The sequence below is a fragment of the Vanessa cardui genome, chromosome 10 (genome assembly GCF_905220365.1).
Source record: "Vanessa cardui chromosome 10, ilVanCard2.1, whole genome shotgun sequence".
Taxonomy (NCBI): domain Eukaryota; kingdom Metazoa; phylum Arthropoda; class Insecta; order Lepidoptera; family Nymphalidae; genus Vanessa; species Vanessa cardui.
In genome coordinates, this window is record NC_061132.1 from 14,674,311 (window position 1) to 14,695,126 (window position 20,816).

The window sequence follows — 20,816 nt, forward strand, 5'->3', positions numbered from 1 at the left end:
GTGCAAATACTAAACTAAACTTTTTTTTAATAATTTAAAGAAATATATACATTCGTGTTTTGTTTTCGTTGTGTTATTGTCTGAGGATGTACTTAGCATTCACATTGGCAAATACGCGCCTGCTGACCGCAGCGTGGACGGCGTTATAGAAATCACTTGTGTAACGCTAGCACGATATCGAGGGAAGTATTACAAATTAATTGGATTCACAGAACACAGTTTGAAGGTAACATGTGAAATTAACTGGGAATACACATTATTTTTTTCTCTAATATATATAATATATGTAATTGCGCGTCCTGGGGGTAAAATCGACCCATGTAAAGCTCGGTAAACGGTACAGAAATAAGAATAATATATTTAATTTAGTAACGAATCATGTCTCTACTCCAATTCTCCTACTTTTTTTATTGGTTTCCTTTAATTTATTTGGTTTCTTAAATCAAATTTTATTTCCTTTCTAATTGCTTCTTTGTTTTTACAATAAAAATAACACACGTGTATCGTAATTATTTTTTTTTTAAACTGTAATATTTTCACAGTGTTTTCATTGAGCATGAGAGGGTCAAAATATTTTATGACTCTAGAGTGTATATGCCAGTGTGGTTCCATAAATAAAACAATGTTTTTTTTAATGAGAAACTCGCCTGCATCGGATGCATGCATGCTGTCTTCGGAGTGATTGCAGTTTCAGGTATTAAGCATAAAAGAATATCCTATGTCCTAACTTTAATATGGGATTAAAGCTTTCTTTGCGAAATAAACAAAAAATGTCTCCCTAGAGGGTAGGAAGCCTCAAACCTGTGAACGGCCTCCCATTTCCCATACCATTTTTATACTTAGTCAGTTTTCAAACGACTTCAAAAAGGAGGAGGTTATGTAATATTCTATATTGTTAAAAAGTTGACAAAAAACCATTTTGTGTTGTCCTTTATTTTAAGTAGCCACTAAAATAGTCCTTCAAAAATTTAATCGTTAAACGTAGTTAGGTTCTTATTTATTTATCACTCACTCAAATTCGCTCACTTGAGCGATACGATGGATTACTATGCACTTATAAAAGTATATATTTATCCAGTTATTTATTATATTTTTATATTCGACTACCAAATGGAGGCTACACTAAATTCCCCTGTATATATATATTTGAAGTATGCGTGCTTTTTTAACTTACTTAACCCATATAGCGAAAAATATTCTTTACGCTTTATCTTAAGGTCATTGACTTTGGGCATGGTTAATTTTTTTTTTAATGAACGGGAAGATCTTTGTCGTCGGTTTTGTTGTTTTTGAAAAAAAAACCGCAATATAATATTTGACGACCTCCATGGTCGAGTGGTGTGTACACCGGTTTTCATGGGTACGCCACTCTGAGGTCCCGGGTTCGATTCCCAGTCGAGTCGATGTAGATTACCATTAGTTTTCTACGTTGTCTTGGGTCTGGGTGTTTGTGGTACCGTCGTTACTTCTGATTTCCACAACACAAGTGCTTAAGCTACTTACATTGGGATCAGAGTAATAATGTATGTGATGTTGTCTCATATTTATTTATTTATTTATTATTTATAATAAACTAATTAATGTAAATAGTAAATATTTTGAAGCAAAACATCTTTTATTTATTTTAATTGAAATGCTAATTTCAAACATAAATGGGTGTTTGTTTACTACATATATTGCACAGATTATACAATACAATACTATTTTTATGCATATACGTCAATGTTATTTTCAAAATTCCAAGTGCACTGATATTCCAAAGATATCAAGTGCCATTCAGGGTCAAAGTTGTTTTCTTTATACATATTTAATGCGTATAATATATAGTTTGGTATATTGAAACAAACATTTAGAGAATTTAAAGATTTTCTATTATAAATTACTTTGATTTAAATATAACATATTAAAAAAACATAATACATCGCAATTAATTTATAAAGTCCATTGTTAAGGTGAAGTTTGAAATTGATTGATAATTAAAACTCATTTATTAGTTCTAAGTACCGGGCGTCATCGCCTGCGAAATCACGTCAATGGTTTTTGTAAAACTGCTTTAACACTTTATTTTTCAATTTAAAAGACACATGGAGATATTATCAAATTTTAACAAAAAAGTGACTTCAATTAATACTCTGGGAAAATAGATCTATTTTTATATTACCGATGACGTAACACGCACTGTCTAGGCTGGCGAGTCTACCAGGATAAAATTTTGCTCCGGAATTCTTTACAAACAGGGGTGATTTATTTCTATATGTATAATGAATGTCCTAGGGGTGGGTATATATAAATAGTTGGTTTGAAAAAAAAACAACTTTTGCTTGAGCATCCTCTAATATTTCTTACAACTCACCTACCCATTATGCCTTTATACATACACCGTTGGATTTAAATATTTTTTATTTCTTCGTCTACACATAATGCCGACTAACCTAACTAACTTATTGCATCAACCATGTTAGATGCTCAAATGCCGAACAACCACTAATGAGTTTTCATGTGCTTAGCGGTGAAAGAAAACGCCGTGTAGAAAACTGTATGTTTTCGATGCATATTTGCATTGTTTTGTACATTGTTACGTTTAAGAGTCGAGATGGCCCAGTGGTTAGAACGCGAGCATCTTAACCGATGATTGCGGGTTCAAACCCAGGCAAGCACCGCTGATTCATGTGCTTAATTTGTCTTTATAATTCATCTCGTGCTCGGCGGTGAAGGAAAACATCGTGAGGAAACCTGCATGTGACAAATTTCATAAAAATTCTGCCACATGTGTATTCCACCAACCCGCATTGGAACAGCGTGGTGGAATATGTTCCAAACCTTCTCCTCAAAGGGAGAGGAGGCCTTAGCCCAGCAGTGGGAATTTACAGGCTGTTGTTGTTGTTGTTGTTGTACATTGTTTATTTACAATTTGTATTAATTACGAACATAATTGTTTTATCTCTTTATCAATCCCTTAGAAAAAAATAAAAAATGAATGACATGGCATCGTCGAAAGTGTCGCAAGATTAACCGCTAACCAACACCGTACAAAATATATATATTTAATGAAATAAACCGCACGATTTCAACTAACCTTTTTGAGTTAAGAAATAGTAACGCAAACACAAAAGAATAACTTATTAGACAATATTATTTTTTTAATTAAAATTATTTGGTGTATTTAAATTTAATAATAGTCTCTAGCTGTGCTTGTATAAATCTTAAAATTATTTTTATTTATTCAATACTGACGTAATCATTAAGGTCATTAACATTTCCTTAGATGAGAAATTGCCATTTTTATTCGGAAAATATAAAAAATATATTAAGCTAAGTTAGATATTATTTATTAGGTCCTCTCTAGAACGGACCTAAATGATACATATATAGTGACTAGGCTATCATTATAATTTCTTAATTGAGGCCTCAGATGAGGCCTAATTTAGACAGTTATGCAGTGTTGTGTATGTTTTTATGAAGTGGTACCTATGGACACTTTCCAAATCTATCGATCTAAGATTTGTACGAACTTATTTTCCGATTAAAAGTTATTGAACTTATTAATTGTATTTATTTTCAATCTCATTTAAGATTATTACTTCCTCGTGGAAAAGGCATTGCTACATACAGCCTCTTAATTGATCTTTAATTACAACTATAGCTCTTTGTCTAGATATGATAATATACACTTATATTTTTTATTTAAATAATTGTTTCATACAATTTAAATGACGGATAACATGGTGATTAATGCGTATTTATTTTAATTAAAAATTATTAAGTAAATTATGCATATGTGTGTATTCTTTATAATATTAAATCATTTTTTTTTAATTAACTGTCTTTTTAATTGTCTACAAAAAATGGTATAATATATTTCTGAAAATTGGCAAATGAGCCTATAGACCAACCACCACCAAGCTTTGGACTTACCTTTCAAACCCAATAATACTCAGACTGAACAGATAAAATTAGCAAAAACATAATAAAACGAATTATATACGTAAAATACATGTAAAAAAAATTATTAGCTTTCAATTGCATAAATATATAAGCTCAAAACGACATTATATAAGCTTGATTGTAAAATCTGTTATTAAAATATACATTAAGTACATTAAGAGCTAACCTAAAGAGCTTTACTATAAGCAGCTATTTAAAAAGGTGTATATACCATTGTTTTTAGTTGATGGAGGTGGTAAATATTCCATTTTTAAATACTTGTAGGCATAAAATTAACCATGTTAATTTAAAATCCAAAGAGCTTTGTTTTGTCTCGGGACAGATTTCAGTAAGGACAAGAGCACTCTAGCCTTAAGGCCTTCACAATACGCTATGTTATTACGTGTATTTCAATCGAAGAAGAAAACATATATTAGTGAGTAACACGTAAAACTTCGCGTTTATCCAGATTTTTACAAAATTGGAAAACTATAATAAGTTTTGTTCAATTCAATGGGTAGTTTAATGCTTTTAGTTGTGCCGACAAGGCGCAGATTATTTCCCCAACGTCACGTAGGATAGAGAAAGCACGAACGAGATTGATCATTTTCATTGAGATAGTAAACTCTACCACAGATAAAAAAAAATATGGCCACATTCACGAAGTATCTATTCTAAATATTTTTGTATATTCAAAACTTATAAAGGGTCTCTATCACCGACTCTTTATGACATACGACAAACACTTTACAGGTACGAGACATGGTCAATATTTTAATATTTAGAAATAGACAAAAGTGTTTCCAAATACAATTCGGTTACAAAAACTCAAAACTGTTTTAATCGTACCCTTTGTAGCTGTAACAGGTTGTGACAATATGTGAGTATAGCGACGTATGATAAATTAATATAATATTTATAGATCAAATACATATACAAAAAGTAATAGCAATGAATTAAAAAAATTGCAGATTATAGATATGGTAATAAATTAGATATTTTCGTTAAGTAAATAATATATGTATGTGAAGGAATAACATATGTATGTCATGGATCAAATTTATTCCTTTATTTAGTTTTAGTCAGAGTCTCAATATTTAAAAATACTGCCTCCGCATTACTTGTATTTTATATTTGCACCACTATCTTTCACCAACTGATCGTATGAGCAAGTTGTAAGTGCATAATGAGTGTTATAATTAATTTTAAATAAATGATAAAATATGCGTTGTAATATATTCCGTAAAACATTTAAAATTACAGTGTCATCGTATCAAATAAACATAAATATAAAAAAAAATGTAGGAAACTTTTCTTTTTCAATATAAAACCTTTTTTTGCCGGACAACCGTGATATTTAATTACAACTGCAGTTCAAAATTATTTATAACAATACATAGTAAATAATCTAAAACGTATGAATTAAATTTAAACGCTGTCTATAACAGTAGATTCATTTTCTATTTGAATTTCCATTCGACATTATTTGAATAAAATATTGAGACTTGTACAATTAAGCACTGCACTTTTATTAACATATGATTTTTATTAATTACATACTATATAAATATAAATTTAATATAGATATGTATATTAAAATTTGAATTTTCACAGTGATAATAATAAATAAAAGCAAAATACCTGTACAATGTCGTGTCGACGGCTCCCCGTTACGATTGACCGACGCGCGCTCCTTACGTGCGCGCCCGCAGACCGCCGTGTTTATTGTAAACAAATTTATCCATCACTCCTTATATTCAAGTTATTACCGTAAAACCGAGGTGAATATTTTAAGTAGATGAGAATTAGTTAAAATTTTAGTCATAAGTATTTTAAATACATTACTAATTATACTATTAGATAAAAATGTTTATTTTCAATCTCAAGATTTTAGCGTAACACTTTTAATAAAAAAACTTTTAATCGTTTAAAACTCTTGTACGGCAAATGATCATATATTTATCTATATATGTTATGTTGTAGCTACTTATGATGTTAATTGACATATGAAAATATTTAAAGCAAACTGCTGATATATGTATTTAGCTGTAGAAATGTATTAATTCTACCAAGTCAATAAAATATTGCTAAGTAAATTAACATACTGAGGGCGAATAATTGTTACCATTAATGTAACAGTAATAATTGAAATATTGTAATTTAAATACGACCGGTTTCTTTTGCACTGATCACAGATAACATAATACCATGAACGTCCATTTTGAAATAACATGACGTTATATTATGTCAAAACATGTTAAAAAATAGATTTTACAAAAATGCTATATTTATTAAAATTGAATCGATGGTCGCGACGAAACTCCGTCGAAAAGCGAACATTAAAAGTATTGCGAGATTCTCATTTAAAACGGCTGCTAATTTATCCTATAAGATTCACGGAGAGTCGCATTCGGACGAACCGGCAATATTATTACTTCATGGTCTTTTAGGTTCTAAAAGACATTGGGATAGTATTGGTAAGACTATATTGAACGTAACTAAGAGGGCGGTGGTCTCCGTGGACTTGAGGAACCACGGCGACAGCCCGCACACGAGCTCTCACAAGTACGAGGACCTCGCTGAGGATATACTCAAGTTGTTAGACAAGCTGTCCATCACTAGGGCAAGCTTCGTGGGGCACAGCATGGGCGGTAGAGCCGCAATGACTGTTTCGCTCATGGCGGTAGGTATGTCATCTACATATGTCATATACCTATTATGTATGGTATGTTTAGATATTGCGATCCGCGTGTCTGAATTTCTATGGAAATATTACGATCCATTTAATAATTCCAAATACAATTTTAAAGGCACTGTGGAAATCTATCTAAGTACCTACTATTGATTTTGCCAAACAACAATACTTAGTATTTTTATATTCTAGCTTGGGTGAATTTTTAGTATTTAGTTCTAATATTCCAATATTTAAGCGCTGGTGGCGCTTTAGTTAAGGATGGTTAAGGTTTTTTACGATGCCATTTATATAGGCAGTAGTGACAACTTTCCATCAATTGGTACATTTGATCATCTGCTTATCAAGGCTATAAAATAAACAAATACATTAAAATAAATTTAGTTAGATTACGTTTTGCGTAATGAATAGCTGGTAGATTAATATTTTCCGTAATTCGGTAATGGAAAGATTTTCATTCGAATTCGACGAATGTAGCTCTTCTCTGTGCTTGAAATTTTAAAGTATTCTTTAATTATTTTCAGCCAGAGACCGTGGCTGGTATATTGGTTGTGGATATTTCACCGATATCAAACTCGAAACAGCTGACAGAATACTATCCTCGTGTCCTAGAAGCAATGAGAGGGGTGGATTTCAAGAAACAGAAAAAAATCAGTACCGCTAAACAGAAGGCTAAAAAACAATTAGAAAATGTCATCAAAGACGACATCTTGATGAGGGCCGTGCTGTCCAACGTCAAAATGAGAGCCGACCACACGATCGGTTGGGCCTGCAACGTGGACGTATTAATCAAACACTTCAGCTATATCACATCGTTTCCGAAGAGTATGTTGAAAAAGACATACTACGGCCCATGTCTCTTCATGGGTGGACAGCTGTCGGAGTATCTGCCGTAAGGAATAATTTATATTTTTTAATCATTACTATTTTAAAACGGGGGTCTCACCGGGGTCCGTAAATTCTTTGTTATTTGTTGTCTTTTTTCATTAGTTAGTTTTAAATTATTTCTAAATTATTTAAATGTATCACGAATTCAAATTTCAATTTTATACATTTATTTTTGATACTAACACGTTAATTGTTTTGATTGTAATTGTTTTATTTGTATTAATAAATGGCGTTGTTAATATATAGAATAATTACAAATAATTCACCGCAATCTTACGAGTTTATTGTATCTACGTAATCTCTCTCATATAATACCAGAAATAATTTAGTGTTAGAAGACGTGTACAAAAAACACATCAAATAGTGACGCTGATCATTAGCACAGCTGGATTTTTTGGTTTGGAAGAGGAATATATCTATAATTGCTTTAAAAAAAATCGATTCAACGCTCGTACCGCTGGGTTATAAGCTCTCATGAAGCTTTATTATGATACCTTGTACACGTATTTACTGGTGACAGGTCTTTGTGCAAGAACATCTGTGAGTAACCCGCTCATTATAAATTAGACCGTCAAATTTATTCTTAACTTAAGAATAATAAAGCACAAATAAAAGCCAAAAAAGGATATTTATGGTAATAGCAGTACCGTCCGAATCAAACCGCGTTTTTCAGTTAGTTTTATGATGTAAACATAAAATTAATTCAAAGAATGTAACTTTGTCAAAGAAATTCACGTGGTTATAGTCAATCAACTCGTTGGTTCGTAAGTCACGGGGTCAGCACTCGCTAACAAATATTTACGTAGTAATTACGTTTGTTTTAATCTACTCATATTTTTTAATATAACACTAGAAACTCCACTCGGGTTCACTTTGGGTCTTAGCATGATAGTGAATATTAAAACTAGCGCCACAGTATCTAATGCAAAAGTGCTATAAAACAGAAGGATTTAGCCATTTACAAAATGGCGCCGTTCTACTGGCGGCCTGAAAAACATTCAACCCCTACATCTTCCATTCATAGAACAGGATGATTCGATTTAAGTTCTCTTAGTTCCAGCTTAGTGCGTTTCGTTCCAAAGATTAACACGTTGAAACAAAAAAACAATTTTCAACTATATTGTATTAATGTATTATATAATTTAATTAATTGTTTAATTGAACTGTCATGCGGCTGTACTCGTGTACATGCGTAAGGGGTATTTGCCTTCTTGAAACCGTGGTTGTGTTTTGAATGTACAAGTGTTTTACTATTATTGAATTCTAATCTTTATGCAGTGGTGTTCCTATAAAATTATACTAATCATTTGTTTTTTTTTTTTGCCTTTGTAAAATAAATAAAAAGTACAATATTGTAATATTGCTAGGTTAAAGTAACAGCCTATAATTATCTCACTGGTGGGATAAGCTCTGAAAAGAGAGGAATCTTTTGGAGCATATTCCGCTGTGCTGTTTATTTTGCTTTTTGCGTCGGTGCTTATGCATTGTAGACTTTTATTCAGTACGCTATCACGAATTCTTGTATCATAAAAAATCAATGGTGCTTGTCCGTGATCGAACTCACAACTATCAGTTCCGATTCACGCGTTCTTACCACAGAACTAATGTGGCTCGTTTTTTTGGCTTTCCCTGTGATCCTAGAAGCAATTAGTATATATAGTAATTAAAACGTTTTTTAATTTCGATTTTTGATTATTCTATATCTTCAATACTAACTAAATAACAAATAAAACAAATATGTACCTATATACACATTGTTTTGTAGACAGTCAGGATGCCAACAAGTATTGGTTATTGGTCACCAACACCTGTAGACATTGACACTGTGAGTATTACACCAAGGTTGGTAGGTACCAACCTTGGCCACTGAGACGTAATGTCACTTACGTCAGTTATTTCATTCTTACTGATCAAAGTGGAACACAACTATTCAAGTGTAAGTACTATTTGGCCGGAGAACATGTGATGAATGATAATAAATAATTGTGTTTAAATAACATGACTTTGTATTTTTAAATGTTAAAAAAGAGTAACTACTGAGTTTGTTGCCGGTTCTTCTCGGCAGAATGTACTTTCCGAACCGGTGGTAGCTTCACTTAATCGTAAAATGACTAATCAAAAGTGTTTGTAAAAGCCCACTTGAATAAAGTTTATTTTGATTTGATTTGAAATGAATACCCAGATGGGCTATTACAGCAAGTATAATGGATATCTAACAGTATGCTGAAGTACATTACGAGTAGTTTCATTCTGGTACTCGTTATTGTGATTCGATATAATTCTTAAATTTGTAATCTCCTTTCAGGCCCGACGATCTCGTCGGAATCCGGGAGATGTTCCCGCGCGCCGTCATCACTTACGTGCCACAGGTGGGCCACAATATACACGTCGAGGATCCGAAAAGCTTTTTAGAACTCACAATATCGTTTCTTCGTACCAATAAATAATATCTGATACCCCTCCGTGGTGTTAAAGGCCTGTCGCAGTTTAATTGTGATGTATTTTATATGTGTAGGTATAATTTGTAATAATCGCAACTTTGATTGGACTCAGAATTGATCTTCAATAACTTGACTTATAGTATATTAAATATAATAGGTATAATAATTATATGTTACTCATCCAATTGTATATCTGACATCTAATAAAGTGTTTTTAAACACGCATTTTGTTTAATTTGTATTTAACAAACAAATCTTAGGTTACGTCCCGACTTTATCCGTGTGAAATATATTTTTTTATTTATATTCCCTTACCTATTCTAAAGTACCTATCTACACCCACAGGAATCCCCTTAAATATACACAAAAAAATATCATTGGCATGAATTCAATCGTATATATAAGACGAATACATTATAAATATTAAGTTAACCTCTCACCAAATTTTTATTATAAGTTGATATGTACTTGATTGCGAATCAAAATAGATAACGTAAGATCAATACCAAGAGACCATCAAATATGAAAATTTTAGCAACAGAGACGTCTAACGGTTGGACATATTTGCACGCCTCTCGTCTCATGGAATCGAGTTTAAACTGGAATAGTATGTCTCAGAAAACCAACGCTATCATTTGAGAGGCTGTAATTGCTGACGCGCAAAACCTCGAGGAAAGTCCGCGTGCTCGCTGCCACACTTACCCAGATCTATCTTCCGCCGCGGTGCTGACGGCTAAAGCTAACAATGTTGTTCACAGATACAAGTATTACTCAGTGCGATTGTCCTCTAGGTGCGTTCTTTAGCCTTTTATCCGATTGTGATGAAACTTTGATTAGTAATTCGGCATTTGATTGCTAATTACCCTGGTCCAAAACACTGATATTTTTCTTCTTCTGAGTCGAAATAGCCCAGTGGTTAGAACCCGTGCATCTAAACCGATGATTGCGGGTTCAAACCCAGGCAAACATCGCTGTTTCATGTGCTTAATTTGGCTTTATAATTTATCTCGTGCTCAGCGGTGAAGGAAAACATCTTGAGGAAACCTGCATGTGACAAGGGAGAGGAGGCTTTTAGCTCAGCAGTGGGAATTTACAGGCTGTTGTTGTTGTTGTTAACTATGGTTCCTCAATAATGTGACGTAGATGTCGCGTTTATATTAACAGTATTTAGAAAATATATATTAACTGAGTTTAAAACACAAAGTATATCCTATAATTAGTTTATTTCTTGAAAGACCAAAAGCCAACAAATGAATTCTGATTTCAGAGAGCAATTAAGTCACGAAATATTAAAAATAAATTTTCGTTCGATGCAGATTTCCCTATGCACGTCTGTATATGCACAATTGTAAGTATTGTATGTGTGAGTGAAAGTGAAGTGTATTGAGTGGATTTGATCATGTACAGGTGTTTTTATATGTCCAGTACCTATACTGAAAATATAAACAAAGGATAGCCCACCAGTGGTGTATTTGCCGTGCCGGCTTAAAGTTAAGGGAGGGAAAACTTTTTGCGTCAATGGTGTCATATTTTAAATTACGCCAGAGCTTGTCACTCGAACACATTTACAGTGATTTTACAAATTAAGTGAAGCCTGTCCTAAGAGGTGATTCTTGAGTATATTTGTTATGTTTTCTTATTAGGTAATTGAAATTTTCACTGTTCATTAAATACTTAGGTATAAATACGCGAAAACAAAAATAATTTGCGTATTCAAATATAAACCAATAAATTGTATCTTTATATTAAAATTAAACAAAATTATTACGGAACATTCTAATGATGTATGTATGAAGCTAAACACAGAATTAACTCATCTTTAATGAAATTTATATTTTTCAAAGGCTTTAGAAATAAAACAAAGAAATTGGTGAAAGGCTAATTTATTCAGTCTTATGAATTAAAAAGTATTTACATTTGTACAGCTTAGATCTAACAAACTATAGTAAGTGACCCAGAACTTAAACCTAAACCAATCCAAGATCCATTTTCATTGCCAAGTCTGCCAGTAACAACAACAATTTTTCAAAATGAACAGTTAAGCTTAAGAGGAATATTTGGCTCGATCTAAAATATATGATTTTTGTGATCGCATTTGATATAATAGTATGGTTTCCGAATGAGAGCGTCAATGTCTCCTGGTCCATAGTCAGAGCACCCGCAGGATCGCCTGACGCGCTTTACTTCATTAGATCTACAATTCAATAGCTCGGCTGTTGACTGTCGTTACTGGACTATTGTCGATCACAGGGGACTACCAGGGGAGGGACTCGTAGAATGGTATTTCTACAATACTTTAAACGCGATTAATATTTAACTACAGGTTACCGTTTGGTCCACAAAAGCGTGTTCCCAGTGTCGGCTTTCAATTCGGCAACTTTTATCAGCACACTATAAATCGTCGCTGTAACAATCATCGAACTCGCTCGTAAGCACAATAAAAAAGCACAGTAAACAGATCAACAATTCCACAGTGTCGGTTATAACGCAATCAGTTCGAGTTCGACGCAGTGGCAGTCCCCCCCCCCCGGCGCTTACCGTCGCGCGGCGCGCTGGCGCGTGGCGTCCGTGAAGCGCACGGTGCAGTCGGCGACGGCCATGTTGGGCGTGAGGAAGTCTGCCAGGCTGCTGGCGGCCGTGGGCCGGTCGAAGGGGAAGCCCATGGGGCGCCGGTCGGGGTACTTGCGGTCGCGGATGCCGCAGTACGACGCCGCGTCGTTGCACGAGCCCACCAGGTCTTGCATCACCTGCGAGAGAAAGAAAATCCGTATAGTAAAAAATACAGTAACAGTTTTTTTTCGCCAATCCAGGCGACATTACTCACTAGATTCCTGTTATTATAAAAACTACAACAAAACGATTAAAGAGTTCGAGAAATAAACTGTGAACTCACTCTATCCTCGTTCCAGTTGGAGATCATACAGAAGAGCACCATGGGGTATCCCTGCTGCGTGCCCTTGGGGATGAGCATGTGGTGCGGCCAGCCGCAGCCGCAGAAGTCGAACTCGGCGGCCTCCGCGGAGCCCGGGTCTCCGGGCCGGTTGCTCTGGTTGCGGAAGGTTCTCTCGTAGGGGATGGTCACCGACGAGTCCAGACTGCGCCGGCGGATTGTGCTCGTGCCAGCTGGGACTGTTAAATGGAAGAAGAAGGTCAGGTTCACAACCTCTTGGTATTCATTTAACGGTGCTATAAACTTTATCTCACTTTATTTGTGTATTATAAAATATTAAAAAGGAATCGAAAGGTTCCTTAATCCTGAAGTCTAAAATTTCAATTAATGAAATTATAATGTGTGTGTCTGTGCTTTCACGGGGGGGGTGGTGGGACTCACTGGCTTGCGTGAACTTGTCGAGCTCGATCATGAGGCGGCGCTGCTCGTCGAAGGCGAGCGGGCGGCCGCCCTCGTCCAGCGTCGGCGCCAGGAACAGCCGCACCGTGCCCATCACGCCCGAGCCGCTCGTGTTGTTCACGGAGATGCTGCACGCGTCATACGTGGTATTTCAATTTAAATTCGACAAGCAATCGAGCTTCCTCATCATCGTGATACGAGCAGAATTGGTGATTGGGCTTTATGTGAAACCGTCTATGTATACTGATATTCCACTTATCAGATATTCGACCGCCAAACAGAAATAGCATCTATGTATACTGATATTCCTCTCATCAGATATTCCACCGCCAATCAGAAATAGCATTGTTGTGTTCTAATAAGAAGAGTAAGTTAGTGTTTAAACTAATCTTGGAAGTAACATCTTAGTTCCCGAGGTTGCAACGGCGACCAATGGCACCAATATGTACGGGCGACGACTTACCATCAGGTGGGTCATCAGACTACGTATACAAGGCGCACTCACACGTAGGTGAAGTCGTCGTGCTGCAGGTGCGTGAAGGTGGCGAGCACGCTGCCGCGCGGCGTGAAGTCGAGCCCGCGGCCGAGCTCCACCGTGCTCTGCTCCCACTGCGTGCGCAGCTCGTTGGCGCGCGAGCCGCCCACGCCCACGCCCGACACGCGGATGCCGGGGAAGTCCAGCTGTGGGCCGGCCATACATAACCGATGGTCAATACGGCGACTGGGATCTTTGTGTATACATGTCTTTCAATGACATACTTTCAAAGAACAAAGACGCGATTGAAGTCATCTTGACATTCCCTGAAGGAGAGCTGCCCGCTCTTTTGAGGTGATAGGAAACGCTTAGTGTGAATTTATTTTCAAAAGAATATCGTACCTTTTCCTGTGGGTAGGGAGGCAACTTGGCCTTGTAGAGCTGGAAGATGTCGTCGATGTAGGCGTGCCAGCGGTAGAAGACCGGGTCCCGCATGGCCGTGGCGGAGTCTCCCATGACGCCGAATTGTTCCTACAACATCGATTGCAACAATTCACTTTCTGTCTCTCGTCCCGGTGTCTTTCCGATGTTCTTAAATAATAACTAACTTTGTTTGTTCTTGTAATGGTTTTTTGTTTATTTATTTTCGAAGAGATCACGAGAAGAACAGGTAATCCGTAGAAATTGAGCAGAGAGCTTACCAAGTTCCTGTGGTCGGGGTCGTGCGAGTAGGAGATGAAGACGTGGCCCATGTTGTGCATGTCTCCGTAGTAGCCGCGGTTGCGACTGATGATGGACGACTCCATCAAGTTACCGAGCACGTCGATGCCGGTCTCTTCGTCCAGCGGCATTTGACGACCGTTCGGCTAAGGGCAGGAAATGGAGAAAATGTAAGATTCCTTCAAATGACACAAGATTTTAATGACAAAAATATTAATATATAATACCAACCAAGATAATAGCCATGTTCTCGATGGCCTCCAAAAAGCGGTCCCGCCAGGTCTCCAGTTGAGAGACATCACTTCGGATCTGGTCTACAGGTCGGTCCAAATCACGGATGGTGGATCCCGCGAACCTGAAATAGTTCATCGTTTTGCTTACAAACTTTTTCAAAATTTACCGAGACACTTATTTAAATAAAAGTAAAAATATAATCTATATAAGTACAATACTGCTTTTAAATTTTATTTATTTATTTAATATTTGGGAAACATACAGATATAAAATATAATCTAATTACATTTACAGTTTCCACCGATTGATAAAACATAAAATGCACTCAAATATTTTAACACAATAAGAAAAAAAAAAAATTTGACAATATTAAAAGTATATGGTTAAGTTAATTTAAGAAGGTTACAAATTTTATCTTTAAATTATAAATATAATTATAAATAACAATAATATCCAATGTATGTGTTACCTCGGCGGCCAGGCTCTGCTGGCGACTTGGGAGTCCAGTTTAGGGAAGTATCCTTCCTCGATGGGCTGCCTGAAGTCATTGTAGCGCCGAGGGCGGCCCAGGTCGTTGCACATTCGCTCCACGCTGTATCTGTTCAATTATAACATCTTGATTTAATTCAAATGCTCAACCTTTGATACTACCGTGTGTTTAATTTTCTTAAAGGAATAAGAGGAGTGCTATCTACTGCCATGACTAGAGGCGGCCGTACCTGGCGATGATCTGCTGGTGCATGTAGTAGAAGAGCTCCCCGCGCCGGTCCTTGTCGACGATGGCCCTGTTGTCGGCGTCGAAGGGGTAGACGAGGTGCCAGTGCCAGTGGTGCAGGTTGATGCCGATGTCCTCGCGGAAGTACGCCACGCGCTGCTCGGGCTCCGAATCAGACGCCGTGTAGTTCTGGGGGATCACCACCGGCAACTGCGCGGGGATTTATAAGTTACTTGACGACCTCCGTGGTCGAGTGGTGTGTACACCGGTTTTCATGGGTACGCCACTCTGAGGTCCCGGGTTCGATTCCCGGCCGAGTCGACGTAGATCACCATTAGTTTTCTATGTTGTCTTGGGTCTGGGTGTTTGTGGTACCGTCGTTACTTCTGATTTCCATAACATAAGTGCTTCAGCTACTTACATTGGGATCAGAGTAATGTATGTGATGTTGTCTTATATTTATTATTATTATTATTATTTATTATTATTATTATTTGAGAATTTGCTTTTTTACACTAGTTGTCCAAAACATTGCAGGATTTTTATAAATTATAAAAGTCTACTATCTCAACTATTTCTCCTTATTTCCGAAGATGACTTCGGAGTGCCCCTTTGTCGCTGACTGTAAGCGTAACTAATGAAGAGTCAGAATGACATGTGTCATTTTCCGATACTAACAATAAACTCGTAATGAAAACTATTTCTCAGGAAATAGTCCACGCTCACTGGAATCACGTATTCATGATTGCTCTACGTACCCGATCTCCAGCATTCAGAACGGTGCTCACTTCCCGAGCGCGTCTGAACACCTTGGGGTCCATGAACTTGTCGGGGAAGGTCTCCGCAAAGGTCGGGATGTTCAGACCCTTGGTATCATCTCTGAAAATTAAGTGATGATTTCAGTATGAAAGGAGGTGATTTTATTATTCGCAAATTTGCAATTTTTTTTCATTATAATTTAGATTTAAGAAATAGATTTTTTCCTGAAGTATATACACATATTAAACTGTATGTTGACTCTATAACATATATTTGGATGTTTCATTCATTATTAAATCTACAAACTAATGCATTAAAATCATTAAGCATATTGTAACTTATATACTCGTATATAAAACCGCTGTTCTCACCTGTGTAGTATGGCGACGGAGAGACAGTAGTTGAACATGTACGGGTTGATCCTCATCTGGCAGAACGAGCACACGGACTGCAGGTCCTCCAAATCACGCATATCTTTAAGAAATTGAGACAAATAGGTATAATGACTTGAGCAAAACATAAAAGATATGCTCGTTTTATTATACTAATGAACCAAAATACCAACTGTGATAGGTTAGTCAAAATACATCTGAGTTCAAAAACAACAACTCGAAAAAAAAATCACCCATCGTAAAGAGCAGCATCGTTGTTACAAAAATGTCTGCATTTGACGAAACATGTGAATCAGAAAAATAACTAAAAATTTGAGCACAGATAACATAACTTGTACAAAATCGTCGTCAAATGTTTCTAAGGGGAATTTTTAAATACACTTTTTTGACTGAAATATATCTGGCGAAAAGTCAAGCGAATATTGCAGTAAATATGATGGAACTATAAATGGGAGAATTATGATAGTTACTCATGAAAATGTCGATGAGCTTGCCAGCCATCCGCCTGTGCTTGGGCACGAACAGCGAGAACTGGTCGTTGTAGGGCAGCTCCATGGGCAGCGACAGGTTGGGCAGCGCGATGTTGCGCACCTCCACCGTGCGAGACGCGCCGTCGCTGAATCTGTTCTCGAGCACATTGCTCGCCGACTTGTATTTATCGGGCTGCACACGAGACGAGAAAATTACAAGCGATCCGTTAGTACACACAACAACAACAACAGCCTGTAAATTCCCACTGCTGGGCTAAAGGCCTCCTCTCCCTTTGAGGAGAAGATTTGGAACAAATTCCACCACGCTGTTCCAATGCGGGTTGGTGGAATACACATGTGGCAGAGTTTCTATGAAATTTGTCACATGCAGGTTTCCTCACGATGTTTTCCTTCACCGCTGAGCACGAGATGAATTATAAAGGCAAATTAAGCACATGAATCAGCGGTGCTTGCCTGGGTTTGAACCCGCAATCATCGGTTAAGATGCACGCTTTCTAACCACTGGGCCATCTCTGCTTATTTATCTTAGTACACACACAGCAAGCAGTATTTAGTCAACAACTTAAAACCCCTGGTTACTATTTTATTAAATGTGTTTGCGTGTGTAAGGCTACTTGATGGTACGTCAACATCGCCCAAACATATTGACGCTACAACAAATACTAATCATCCCTTATATATTCTTATATGTCCAATGCGCCACCAGCATTAGAAACTACATATGTTCAAACATACTTTCAATTAATTTAAATTAGATATGTACCTATTCAAATTTTTAATCCGCTATCTTACACTTAAAAAAGAACTTTTTTCAATTTAAACATTAATTTTCATTATACTAATTATTATAGGTTCAGCTTATAATTTATAATAATGAAGTAAAATATTGTTAATATTACAAACTAACTTGATTGGCTATTGAATTTTTACAAACGAAAATTCTTAAGGAAACTACAAATGTAAACATAACACTAGACACTACTAGAAACTTTTCCTCGTATTACTCAATTTTCCTTATATTACTATTTTTAATGAATTAATTAGACGTATTATTTAACATCACCACAAAATGTAAGTCACAGTCAATATATTATAATAAATAATAAAGTTTGTAGTACTTATAGTAAAATATAAACTAGTAAAAATATTTTTTATAAATTTGGCTGTCAATTTCATTCGATTTAGTTTAAAGTATTGTTTTTATTAACTTGCTCGTACAATATATACTTACATAGAAGTTAGTTGGCATCCGGAAGAATGTCTTCTCTTCGCCCTTCTGCATGAAGCAGGGCTCCGTCGGCCGGTCGAAGAACAGCAACAGATTCTTCTTAGCGTCCGACATTTTGTTACTAATGAAAAACAATCCACATTTAAAATACGCGTAAATAACGGGTAGACCCGTGACCACGAACGCTGTAAAGTGCTCGAAACGTCAGGATGTCAAACATAATTAATATACGCGATTTAAATCCGTTATAACTAGTTTTATTTCAATGTTTAATAATCGCGCAAAATTTAAGAATCCACATTTAATTTAAACGCAATGACGTTAACTATATTCACGATAGAGATACCTATATCAATATTATAAATGTAAAAGTAACTGTCTGTCTGTCCGTCGCTCTTTTACGACCAAACCACTGAACCGAATTTGATGAAGTTTGGTGTGAAGCAAACTTGAACTCCAAATAAGTATAATTAACTTTAAAAAAAAACGACTTCAAATGCGTGAACACAAAAAAAATAATCGTTCAAATTTGTTTATAATCGGCGGAGATATTGCGTATAAAAAAGTTCATCCCCAATTTTCCATCGTTGGTGGTTGTTTTTTTTTTATTATTGAATTATAAATGGAACCACACTTGAGGTATTACCTATACGTCGAAAAAAGAGTTGTTCAAATCGGTTCATATTTGGCGGAGTTATCGCGTAACAAACATAGAAAGAAAGCATACGGGTCGAATTGAGAACCTCCTCCTTTTTTTGAAGTCGGTTGAAAAGGAAATAGGCTAATTTTTAAACATCTAGAAACTTTACACGCTTACACATGCTTGTGTAGCTTCGTCTTACACTGAAAGTTAGCAGTTAGCAAGACATATCATGAAATATTTGTGACTATTTAACGCAAAGCGTACGCAGTGGTTCTTGCCTTAATTCCGGAAAACCGCAGAAAACAGTAACTTGTAAACATTATATTGTATTCTCACGCTACTGATTACATATTGATTGTGTCAAATTATATACAAAAAATATATAATTTATATTCATTTAAAATATATATATATTTCCTAGATATAGAAAAAACAATAATTAAGTAGTAATGATTTTTAAAACACATTTCGAGGAAGAATATTTAAGAAACTAATGTACGCCCATTTACATGGATTCCACCATAACAAACATTGAAAATGAAAACATTATATATACGTGAATTTGCACGCTTTTTTTTACTACCATTGAGAAAATCTGTTACCAATCGGCTGAGAATACGGCACTGAACTGTTTTATATTCAACATTTAAATTGAAATCGTTATGTGACAAAACGAAAAATAAAAAAAACTTGCGAAATTTAACAGAATCAAAGTCACTTACCTTTTTCGATATAATTAAAAAAATAACAACAAACTAATTAAGGGTACTTAATGTAAATATAGGTGCCGTTAGCCGTGAAACTCACGGCTGACTGTGACTTACTGAAGTGATTCATGCCTTATATATGACATTTACACACGAAACTCTGTACTGTGATCGTGTGCAATCCTGGAAACAAGTGACCTGTGGTTCGTTATCACGAGGATGTTCGGTCGCGGCCACACCGCTGATAACTCAAGTTAGGCAAATACATACCTGATAGTTATCATTACAAAAACAGTTCCTCCTCTTTGTTAAAAAGAAATTAAAACATTTTTTTTTAAATAAACTCATTGGAGCACTCTTAAATCGTCATGTTACAGTTTTGCATGATATGTAAAGCTACCAGTTTGGAAAGTAGACTCCACCGTGAAGAGCCGGCTAGAAACTCAGTAGTTACTCTATTCCATCATTTTTATTACGGAGTATATCAATAAAAACAATGAAATTTTTAAATGAACATAAATGAATAAATACTAAGTCTACGCCTTTTTATCTTTAATATGTATAATCTAGTTTTTTTGACATGAGCTTTACATTTTTTTAATGGATTTAGTCAAAGTGACTGTGTAATCTTATTATAGAAACGAATGCCGTGACCCAGGAAGGAACTTTGCGAAGTCGGAAACTAGATGTTATTCGTTTACCTTTTCTCTTAGTTTCTGAACTTTTTATGTCACCGTTTCTTTCGAATAGATCTATATTATTGTGACTATACATAACATAGTTATATACATATTGTAAAACAACTGTGAGTACAACCAATCTGTCAAAAACATTCCGAAGGGTGTTTCGAACTCAAGGATTATTTATAAATAGACTAGAGAACTCATTTTTGCAGTATGAACACCGTTTCAATCTGCAGCGTTCCCAGCAAAATTCCGTAGGTAAAACATAACACTTTGAATGTAACCAAAGTAACAAACCGACCGATCGATAGGAAAACGAATAGTATCATCATCGGTCAGTCACCCTTTAAACCTGAACGCAAAACTCTTAAGTATGTCTGTTAAGCAGTAGAATATATGTTGAGCGGGTGGTACCTAGCTAGCCAAAAGCCCTACCACATCATTACTAGAATAGTAATGATGTGGTAGGTGGTTT

The 20,816-nt window shown here is 35.7% G+C and overlaps 2 protein-coding genes across 2 annotated transcripts; one reads left to right on the top strand and one right to left on the bottom strand.

Moving 5' to 3' along the window:
* Window positions 1-6,229: 6,229 nt before the first annotated feature.
* Window positions 6,230-10,012, top strand: LOC124533135 (protein ABHD11-like). Its single transcript, XM_047108298.1, has 3 exons — window positions 6,230-6,607; window positions 7,141-7,508; window positions 9,810-10,012. Exons 1-3 carry the CDS (start codon window positions 6,230-6,232, stop codon window positions 9,949-9,951), a joined length of 888 nt encoding a protein of 295 aa, XP_046964254.1. The 3' UTR covers window positions 9,952-10,012.
* Window positions 10,013-11,812: 1,800 nt separating this feature from the next.
* On the bottom strand, window positions 11,813-19,790 carry LOC124532915 (phenoloxidase subunit 1). The gene is made up of 14 exons (XM_047108032.1): window positions 19,674-19,790; window positions 18,312-18,429; window positions 17,060-17,252; window positions 16,569-16,671; window positions 16,197-16,317; window positions 15,443-15,648; window positions 15,193-15,321; window positions 14,721-14,844; window positions 14,471-14,635; window positions 14,172-14,300; window positions 13,800-13,975; window positions 13,277-13,422; window positions 12,839-13,074; window positions 11,813-12,692 (listed from the first exon to the last, which is right to left on the bottom strand). The coding sequence occupies exons 2-14, from the start codon at window positions 18,420-18,422 to the stop codon at window positions 12,480-12,482; spliced, it is 2,052 nt and encodes a 683-aa protein (XP_046963988.1). The 5' UTR covers window positions 18,423-18,429; window positions 19,674-19,790; the 3' UTR covers window positions 11,813-12,479.
* Window positions 19,791-20,816: the final 1,026 nt, after the last annotated feature.

Bases quoted from the DNA above. Each gene is read 5' to 3' on its own strand.
- LOC124533135 (XM_047108298.1), top strand. From the start codon at position 6,230: ATGGTCGCGACGAAACTCCGTCGAAAAGCGAACATTAAAAGTATTGCG. The intron at 6,608-7,140 runs GTAGGTATGTCA...AATTATTTTCAG, and splicing joins TGACTGTTTCGCTCATGGCG to CCAGAGACCGTGGCTGGTAT. The intron at 7,509-9,809 runs GTAAGGAATAAT...ATCTCCTTTCAG, and splicing joins CAGCTGTCGGAGTATCTGCC to GCCCGACGATCTCGTCGGAA.
- LOC124532915 (XM_047108032.1), bottom strand. From the start codon at position 18,422: ATGTCGGACGCTAAGAAGAATCTGTTGCTGTTCTTCGACCGGCCGACG. The intron at 14,636-14,720 runs GTTGGTATTATA...TCCTGCCCTTAG, and splicing joins AGAACATGGCTATTATCTTG to CCGAACGGTCGTCAAATGCC. The intron at 12,693-12,838 runs GTGAGTTCACAG...TTTCTCTCGCAG, and splicing joins CCAACTGGAACGAGGATAGA to GTGATGCAAGACCTGGTGGG.